Genomic DNA, 10456 nt, shown 5'->3' on the forward strand with positions numbered 1-10456 from the left:
GAGTCAGAAACGACTAGCACGCATGTGCGGGGGAACCTTTACCTTTATAAATAGCAGATATAAATGTCACTAATCTATTGGCCACAATCTACTAGGACAGCTGTCACCATCCTGGCACTTTCCATCTGTATTGGAGTTTCTGTTGCCAGAATTCCAACCTTCCAGCTAACATAGCTATAGGAAGCTCCGCTGCATACGTTTTATGGGAATGAACAATATTTATCCAAACAGACCTATGTTAGAAGCTGCTTTTCCTACTGAAGAAAATATAACAAGAACCATCATCTCTTCCCCTCCTGATGATTCCAGGTGCACTCTTTTCCAGATTCACTAGCCTGGATGTTTTGTCACTCCAACATTTACAACCCCCACCCCACCCCCAACCCCCCAGGAAAGTTCAGCTGATTCTGCCAGATCAACTGTTCCATTTGTATTAAGCAAACCTGATTGTTGGAAATCCCTAGTAGTTAAGTAAATCCACCTCCTCTGGATTATGCAAGAAGGATTCAACCAACAAGCAAGCTAGTGCACCAACTCTTTCGAAGGGTCTCCTTGGCTGGATGACACTGAACTCAAAAGTGCAATTCAATGAATCAAATAAACAGAGGTGCTGGATCACAAGACACAGTGAATCCAGAGGCTCTAAATTCTGAAAGGAAGAAAGCTTGGGTCATTTTATTTCTAAAGTATTTATTTATTACATTTATATGCTGTCCCTCTCACCTCTAAGGCAGCTCAACACTCAACAGACTCCCTACTACCACCCACTGCATTAAAGCAGAAAAAAAAGCTCAACCAACACAAACTTCTGCATAAAATGAGGCAAGACGACCGGGAGGGAGAAGGAAATCCCCTCTTTTCTTCTTTAAGAGTCTAGCAGATGTTTCCCCTCCTAATCAGAACAGCCCCTGTTCTTAGATTTGTGAAACCCCTATCTTTACGAAAGAGGTTATTTTCCGGCTTTCGGAGCAGAGCCCTTTTGAACACTTGAGCTCTGAAGAGAAATCAGATCAAATAAAAACACACCGAAAACAAGAGATTCCAAAGGCATTGCAACTTGCTGTCTTTTTTTTCAACCTTTCGCTCGTTTGGATGGCACAGGGGAAAAACAACAACAACAACCCTGTATCTTCTGTAGGAAAGCTAGTCAGAGGCAACATCTGGGCATGGGGTGGGGGAATGGGGTGGTGGTGGCATACAGCTTTGGTGTAATCGGGAAAGCTTTTCCCCCCTCAATTTTGACTGCCCCATTCCTTCTACCAGTTTAGACAGAGGTAGAAGCATGATGAGCAGCTGTGGGAGATAAAAAGAGAGGTGAAATCCAAACGTATGAACCAACAAGAAACATGTTTGCTGATTAGACTATCTAAACAGCACCTCACACATTATGCAATCCCTACTCAGAATGTATTTTTGTATGGAAAATACCATGCAGTCTAGATGAAGATGGAGATGTGTGAGAATCAGCCAGATTTTTTCTTAACTAAATGGCCTTAGGACATGACGGTGATGTACAAGTTGCAGGGTGAATTACTGAAGACCTAATTCCACATATAGTAAGTTTTCCTGTGGTTTCTTAGATACAACAGACAAAGACTGTGCCATAATTTTGCAATAGGCTTCCGTGTTAAATGCGTTCAGTGCTTCAGTCTCCAACAATGGGCATAAACCAGGGGTCCCCAACCCCCGGTCATGGACCAGAACTGGGCCGCGGCATGCCAGCAACTGATCTGCACAAACAAGCAAAGCCCCATCCGCGGGATACAGACAACACATAAAACCATGCCCCCTCCGGTCCATGGAAAAACCTCTCTCCACGTAACCGGTCCCTGGTGCCCAAAAGGTTGGGCACCTCTGACATAAACCATAGACTTGTCATTGGATACTAATTTGAAGTTGCATTTTTTTCCTTCTCTTTTTGAAGCCAATGAAGCTCTGATTTGATTTTTTTAAAGTTTCCTTTAAAGGTTGTGCGACTAAAGTATCTTTGGTTCTATTTCCTCATGACAGGATGAGTCATCTTGGCATGTAGAGCAGGAGGGAAAGACCACGATGAAATCCATCTCTCCTATTTCCCAATTGCTGCCAAAATTATATATATATATATATATATATATATATATATATATATATATATATCTCACAAAAATAAAGGGAACACTTAAACAACACAATGTACTGTATTTAATAGTAGGATGTCTTATTTTCTGTTCACTTTGTTATATATATATATATGTATGTATATATATATATATATATATACATACACATACATACACACACACACACACACACACACACACACACAAAGCACCTCTATCTTTCAGAAAGTGCCTCCATTCTTCCATAAGCATCGGACAACCGTTGATTCTTTTATTTTCAGCACAATTATTTGAAAGTAATTACAAACCAGGAGGCTCCAAATTCTAGTTCTGCCTTAGGCATGAAAACTGGCTGGGTGACTTTGAAGAAAGGAAGAATGGTATCTAGCTGCCCTTCTAAGTAACTTGAGCTAAAATTACGATAATTTTTATAAGGGTAACAAAATCATTCTTCATAAAGCAAATTATGTGGCAGGAACATGGTTGAAGGTATTGTCCTTCCACACCTAGTTTCACAGAGTGTCCTTTTATCCAAGTTCCCATTTCACAGATTGTACATATAATATCTAGTCTTTTGAGTACCTGTATTTGCTGGCGCTCAGTTCTCATATTTATATGTTGTTGATGTACCTGCATGATATCAGAGGCATATATATATATATATATATATATATATATATATATATATATACACACACATATATATATATATATATATACATATACATATATATATACATATACATATATATATACATATATATATACATACATACATACATATATATATATATATATATATATATATATATATATATATATATATATATATTCCACTACCCACACGTTTTATTCTCTAATAGGTAGCCAACTTGTAGCTTCAGATCTTGAGGGAACAACTGCAAGATATTTGTATTTGGGAAGAACTTATTTTGCTTACTTGAACTTAAAATGATGCATTGGGTCAATTTTCACCTTCAAGGATGTCCAATACTAGTTCAAATATACTTCCTGTATTAATGACTGGAGGTGGATCTGTTTGATATGGCAATCTTTGGATGGCCAGATGCAAAGGCTGAGTTCTGCTCTAGTCCTTAGCATGTCAGGTGTCAAAGAGTTTCACTAACCTCACAAGATCCACCTGACAAAATTCCCCATGGATGCAATTATTCCCGGCAACCTTCATGGCAAAGATCAAAAGTTCACATCATATTGTCAAGGCCTCAAGAACCCTTTAGGAGCTTATTAGAAGAAATTCACCAGATCATCAGAGAAGCGTGTGGGAGTTGCACGTACATCCTGTACTGAGGAGCCATCACATCTCACAACTCCCCAGCATGCCTCCATTGCATGCACACACATGCCCTGGGCAGTAGGTCAACATACAGATGCCACACTAAGGTCGAAACAATGGTTGAGAGAAGCAAGCCGGAATTAAGAAGAAACTTCCTAACTGTGAGGACAATTAACCAGTGGAACAGCTTGCCTTCAGAAATCGTGGGCGCTCCATCACTGGAGATTTTTAAGAAGAGGCTAGACACTCACTCACTATAGGCTCTCCTGCTTGAGCAGGGGGCTGGACTAGAAGACCTCCAAGGTCCCTTCCAGTTCTATTCTATTCTATTCTATTCTATTCTATTCTATTCTATTCTATTCTATTCTATTCTATTCTATTCTATTCTATTCTATTCTATTCTATTCTATTCTATTCTATTCTTTCTTGAGAAGTACAACTTATGGAAGCCCAGACAATAGGGGAGGAGGAGGAGGAGGAGGAAAGGAGGAGGAGGAGGAGGAGAGTAAAAAAAGAGTGGGAAGCCAACTCACGCGTGCCATCAAAGCGGGTTGCTATGGTATCCAGGAAGGTGTTTTGGGGAGCCAGGAGGCCCCTCATCACCGGCATTTTAAGACTTGCTCAAGGACATCGCCATCGTCCAGTTGGGGGGAGGGAAAAACCAGAGGTATCGGAGAAGGGAGCCGAGACGGGCCCCTTGGCTTCCTCTCCCGGAGTTAGGGCAGGGCAGCGGGGCTCTCTCCGCCCGCTGCTGCCAGAGGGGTGCCGGGGGATTTGTGCCGAGGCTCCAGGGGCCGCCGCAGCCTCCAATCTCGCTGGCGCCCAGACGGGAGGCGAGCGCAGCCGCGACGGCAGAGGCGGCGAGGTCAGAAAGAGGCGAGGGGCGCCCCCGACGAGCGCCGATTGCAGCGAAAGCGAGCGGCCACCCTTTCCCCGGTGCGCGGCGGCCGGGAAAGTTTTGGCGCAGGCTGGCCCGAAGTCCGACGTGACTCGCTCAGCCCTGTAAGCGGCCGGCCGAAAGCCGAGAGGAGGACGCCCGGGCGGCTGCTGCCTCTGGATCCGAACCGCAAACACCCCGCCGCCGCCGCCGCCTCCTCCTCCCGCTCAGGCAGGGTCCCCATTCCCCTGGCGGTCCAGGGGCAGAGCCGCTTCTTTTTGGCGGAGACCCGGCTGGAAACCCGAAGTCCCCGCAGCAGCAGCAGCGCCGGTCGATGATGCCTCGCTCTGCTCTGGCTGCCTTCGCATGTCCGACGGCGAGTCCCGAACAAGCCGGGCGTCGCTAGCCAGCCTCGATGGCTCGGGGCGGCATTCCAGGCGAGCCTTGGGCAGAGCAGAGCCGCCGCGCCGCTCCTTCTCTGGCTCTTGGAAGCGCCGCCCGAGCTCAAAGTTGCTGGACTTGGCGGCGAGCTCCTCCTTTACCCGCCTGTTGTATGGGAGCCACCGCGCTCGCCTTCGGAGCAGCCGTTCACACTTTCAGCCGCCCCGAGCAGCAGCAGCGGCGGCAGCAGCACCCAGCATCCTTAACTTGAAAGTTACCATAGCTACTGAAAGACACACCCGGCGGCTCTTCCTTAAAGGAACAAGCCGCAGGCTGGGTGTGGTTTGTGTGGCGGGGCCTCCTCGGCGGGGCAAAAGTTGCCTAGATCCATTCCAGGCGGACAGGTACAAAACGGGATGGTTCTCCCATTGCAAGATAATTTTAGGAAGACGGCGAACCCAGTGAATGCCAATCTGTGCAACTGAAAGGAAGATTTTACATTGGTGCATGCTACTTGCTCTAAGGTATGCCAGTGGGAAAAGGGGACACTAACCTCACGGATCGATACAAAAGCTAAGAGTGGGGCAGGGAGCCATGGAAAGAGCATCACAAGACAAGATAGAAAGACCTGCACGTGGATCACTAGAGAACAAACGAAAGCATAGGATGCCATCAGGAGAGTAAAAGAATTGCAGTGGAAACGGGCTGGTCACACCGCAAGAAGAACTGAAGGCAGGTGGACCAAGGCAGTCATAGAATGGGACCCACTTGATAAAAAGCATCCACGAAAGAGACCCAAAACAAGATGGATCTACGACATCAGCAAGTATTGCAGGCCCAACTGGCAAAGGAAAGCTCAGGACCGTATTGGTTGGAAACATGGGGAAGAGGCCTTCATCCTGCAGTGGACAGAGAATGGCTAGAATGATGATGAAGAAGGAAGATTACCAGAAACTCTTTGTAAGTCAACTTCTTCAGACACTGGAGACTGGAATCTCAGGTTTTTTTGTGATGGTTGTGGCGAATGAAAGCTGAAGCACCAATTTAACTACTCCAGAGATGGGATATTACTCTAACCCGGGTTAGGCAAACTTTAAGTGGTTCACTCTGATTTGGTTTGAATGTTGCCTGACCTGAGATTCTTTAAAAAGGAGCAGGAATAAGCCAAACTGGCCTCCCACCTAATACTCAGCAAGTTAAAATGAATAAATTCATGTCAAAGTGAACAAACCCAAACCCAGCATAGCTTTGTGTGTATGAATCAGATCAATGTCTCTGCATAGAATATACCAGAGATATCAATCACTGAAAGAGGTTAGTTTTGATGGGCTTTATTGACAAAACTAAAGGCTTAAATTGGGTGTTAATAGTTTTAAGATTGCCATATAATACCCTAAGCCTTTGGTAATAAATGGACACAGAGAAATTGAATGAAACATTACCCATCACTTGCGTTCCTGCCAGGAAATGCATCATCACTTAGTAAACCAAAATGTGACAAGCTTCTGTTAAGCAAAGGGCCAAAGAAAGTGGCATGTTTGTCAGCCTCTCTACCTTAGGAAGACATTTTCAAGCCTCTTCTGCCCTCTTTCTGTTCACAGCTATTCATATTCAGTAGGCACGGAGAACAAAATCAACCCAATTATACTTAACCCTAATCTTCCTTAAGAGCAGAACATTTTCCCCATTCCAGCATGAGTACTGGGCACGATAGACAGCAAAGTAGGAGGCAGACTGGAAAGTAGAGATTTGTTAGTTTAAAAAATGGGGAATGTCAGTTCCTTACTCTCTGTTCCTGAATATGAAGTGTAAACCTCTGTCGCGAATGAACACGTTGAGTTTGAAATCTTGAGACTGGCTATAAACTGCAGATCTCATGGCTAAAATTGCTGGCCTAATTTTTAGACTTCTCTGCTTTGTGCACTTTTCCTGATAAAGAGTTTGCAGACTTCAAAAGGTGACATACACCTATGAACCATTTTGCTTTGGCCTGATGAGACCAGTACTAGATGCATTGATTTTTTTTTTAGCCATCTTGTTTTACACACACACACACACAAACACACAAATTAATCTAGGTGTGAATGCCATTTATTGAATGCTTGTTTGTTAAAACATGGAAAATGTTATTTGTGAGAATGCCTCTTCCCAATTACATCTGTCCATCCCACCAGATCCAGCAAAAGAGGCATGCTGTGGGTCCCATTGTTAGGGAACTACACTTGGCAGGTCCCAGGAGGATAGGCCTTCTCTGGCCCAGCACCTACCTTCCCCCTGAAGTGAGGTCAGCTCCATCCTTACATATTTTCTGGAAGTACCTCAAGACCTATTTATGCCTTTGGGGCTGGGGGCGGGGGTCCCAGAGGTCTGGTAAGGTCTTGAGGGGGCTTCCTTGCCAATCTAATCCCTTATGGGCCAGGTGCTTTTTAACAATGACTGTTTTTTTAAAAAAAAACATATTTATTGTTTTATAGCTTTGTTGTATGCCACCCAGAGTCACTTCTGGGGAAATAGGCAGCCATATAATTTTATATATATAGGTAGGTCTTGCCTTTATCTGAGCTGACTGTGATGAAGACAAGGGGAGAAAACACAGTATCAGCACCTCATTTAAAACCAGGATGGAACTGAAGCAGTGGCTTTCCCCTTCCAGTACAGTCTAAATCTGTGCTGGAAAATTTTGAACCGCCATTTAGGATGTTGCAAGCTGGCCATAAATTGATCTTGATGTGGTATTGAACAGACGTTGGTTTAGGACAGGGGTAGGCAACCTTGGCTCTTTTATGACTCGTGGACCTCAACTCCCAGAATTCCTGAGCCAGCCAAGGTTGCCTACCCCTGGTTTAGGATTATCACCACTGAAGGCAGGTTTCATTCTACGCTCAGGCCCGGTATCCTGCTCCACACCCTTTGATACAGATTCTGAGGAAAATACCAGAGAGCTCCAATGCTCTTAATGGAGATTTGCCTGGTAAAGTCTCTCCTGAACTTTCAGCTGTTTGGAGAAGGAGGAGTATATTAACAGTGCCAAAAACTGTTATTATTTTGCTCTTCCAGAGGCAGTAGTTTAACTCAGCAGGAAAGTTTAACTCAGCAGGAAAGCCCTCCACTCTCCGGTTAGCCAAGGCTGGGTTTGCCTCAAATCCCGCTTCCCTCCCTATATTAGTCAGAAAGAAATTTCAAAGGCAACACCTGTATTTAAATTAATTCAGCTTGACTAAAGAGACAAAGAAAGTGTATTCTTTTATTTTTAAATAAATGCAAAGAAAACAATACCCCAAGAAAAAGAATCCAAAATAAAACAAAACAGGAGCTGCTCTATTGTGCCGGTATTGATCAGATGCAGGTGAGAGGCCTCTTCAGCCACAGACCTGCTCCACACACAAATAACACCAAGCAGGTGCTCTCTGCTACACCCCCTCTTTATTTCCATAGACCTGGAGAATGGGGCAGAGCTGTTTAATCAGCTTTTTGTTTTTAAATGCAGGTCTTATTAAAGCATAGTATATGATACTTGTTTATACCGTTTCTTACTAAGTCCTCAAAATGCTCCATACAGATGTGCAACTGGGTGGTCGCAAGAAAATGGGCCCACCATACGGAGCACTCCAGAGGTATCTGCTAATTCAGGGGTGTCAAACTCAATTTCATTGAGGGCCGCATCAGCATTGCGGTTGCCCTCAGGGGGCCGGGTGGGTATGGCCAGGGTGGGCGTGGCCTACTGGGTGGGCGTGGCTAGAGTGCGTATGGCCTACTGGGTGGGCATGGCCAGCTCTACATCGTTCGCATCAAGGGTGCCTATGGGGGCCTGGGCAGGAGTGGGACAGATCTGAGGGTGGCAGAAGGAGGGTCTCTGGGCCAGGGCCAAGGCAGTGGGGGCCGTTCCCTCACTGTTTCCAGGATGGCTTTGCGGGCCACATGAAACCACTTCGTGGGCCGCATCCGGCCCCCGGGCCTTGTGTTTCACATGTCTGTGCTAATTGGTTTAATTCCCTCATTCTCTGTTTTGCTAATATGGAGTAAGGCAGGAGATCTCAGGGAAGAGTGTGTGTGTGTGTGTGTGTGTCTGGAAAGGCATTTTAAATTTCCAGAATGATGGTAGTAGGAGAGCATAGATCAAAGATCTAAGTATCAAGCAGGTTAAAGGCCTAACCAACCACTCGTAGGCTGGGTTCATACGGCAGATGCTGAGGCAAAGATGCCTTGTGCAATAGGCTAGACTAGAGCCTGCAGATGATCAATGTAATTATGGTTTGTTCAGTTGTTCTATCCTTCCATTTACTAGGGCCCCAGTAAATGAGGGGAATCTTTTATCCTTGCAGCCTAAAAGCACTGGTTTGTCCCCAGTTGTGATTTCTGTGCCTGTGTATTTTCTTTATGGTGCTTATGGTTTGTGGGGAGATGGAGAATGTCTGCACACATTTTTTTAATGCAATCTTTGTGTTTTGCTTGCATGTGTTTTTGTGGAACTGCATTTTATTTTGGCTTCTGGACTGTATGCAGAGATTCACACAACTGCTGTGTGCTCAGGAGGTATGGAAGGAATACTTTCATTAGGAAAAATGAAAGATGCAAGGAGAATCATTGATTTGATTTTTTTACCCGCCTTTCTTAATGTATAAATAACTCAAGGAGGTGAATATGCCTAATACGTCTTCCTCCTCCGGTTTTTTCCTCAATGTCAACCCTGTGAGGTAAGTTAGACTGAGAAAGTGTGACTAGTCAAAGTCACCCAGCCAGCTTTCACGACTGAGACAGGACTTGAACGCAGAGCCTTGCGGTTTCTAGCCTTGACCATTACACCAAACTAGCTCTCTTAGCCAAAGTTCCTTTTTTTAGCTGCCTTTGCCTTGCACCCCTATCCTGTTCATGATAAAAACGGGAAAAGAAAACCACAAGGTGAATAGCTCAAACTTTCAGACAAAGCAACCTAAGGGAGTAAACGCTGGATTAATTTTATGTGAGCCTAAATGCTTGCGCTTTTTGATTTAGCATCAGTTTGTAGCTATGGAGGCTTCTCCTAATATTGGCAAAGAAGCCGATAGCTGGCTCATTTTTACTAATTGTTGTTCAGCTCCATAATGCAGATTTCAGCAAATTGGGGTTTTTCCCCCCCCCCCTCTCGCTTTAATTTTAAAAAAGGCCTGTTGAGCCAAGCAAAATACGTAGGATAGATTCTGTATGGAATTCACTGTCTGGATAGAACCACAGAAGATAAAGTGGGTAACAGCTTCTACAGACACAGTTATGAGCAAAATATATCCACCTAAACTGATTTCTTAGAGCAGCGGCTATTGTTGTTTCACTCAGCTGCTTCACCTGTTCCTCTCCCTGCACGATGAAGGCACACATTTGGCCTTTCAGGTTGTTTCTCAGCAACAGGTCCCACAAGAGCACCACAACCTGCTCCCTCCAGAGTGGCTGAGGAGTGCATCCGAAACCTCATTTGCAGGAAAGGTAACAGCTCTTGAACCTGGCTACCTATTAGAGAATAACAGCACCTGGGAGCAGAGAATCAGTTGGCTGTTGTTCGCCATTTATATTTTCTTGTAAGAGGGGTGCTGTCTCCTACATTTTGCCTTTTGCCTTGGGGATTTTAAGGATGATAAATTCCAGCAAGTAGAAAGTGTGGAATGAACACAACTGATGTTCTGCACTGTTAGAAAGCTCTCACGTACAGCATTCTCTTAGAAGAGATTTGGGTAGAGTGCGTTTTCATGTTCCTATGCATCTCACCGTTGACATTTTGTAAAATTGCAGACAGTGCCAAATAGCCAAGAATCATAGACGAGAGCCCTGAGG

At 44.7% G+C, this 10456-nt stretch overlaps 1 protein-coding gene across 1 annotated transcript in view; it reads right to left on the reverse strand.

Moving 5' to 3' along the window:
- Window positions 1-4029, reverse strand: part of KCNH3 (potassium voltage-gated channel subfamily H member 3) — an 85257-nt gene extending 81228 nt beyond the window's left edge. The window contains exon 1 of the mRNA XM_083355479.1: window positions 3930-4029. Within this exon, the coding sequence (XP_083211605.1) occupies window positions 3930-4005 (76 nt within the window). The 5' untranslated portion in view covers window positions 4006-4029. The remainder of the gene's footprint in view (window positions 1-3929) is intronic.
- Between the last annotated feature and the right edge of the window lie 6427 nt (window positions 4030-10456).

The sequence above is a fragment of the Vipera ursinii genome, assembly GCF_947247035.1.
Source record: "Vipera ursinii genome assembly, chromosome: 2".
NCBI classification, from domain to species: domain Eukaryota; kingdom Metazoa; phylum Chordata; class Lepidosauria; order Squamata; family Viperidae; genus Vipera; species Vipera ursinii.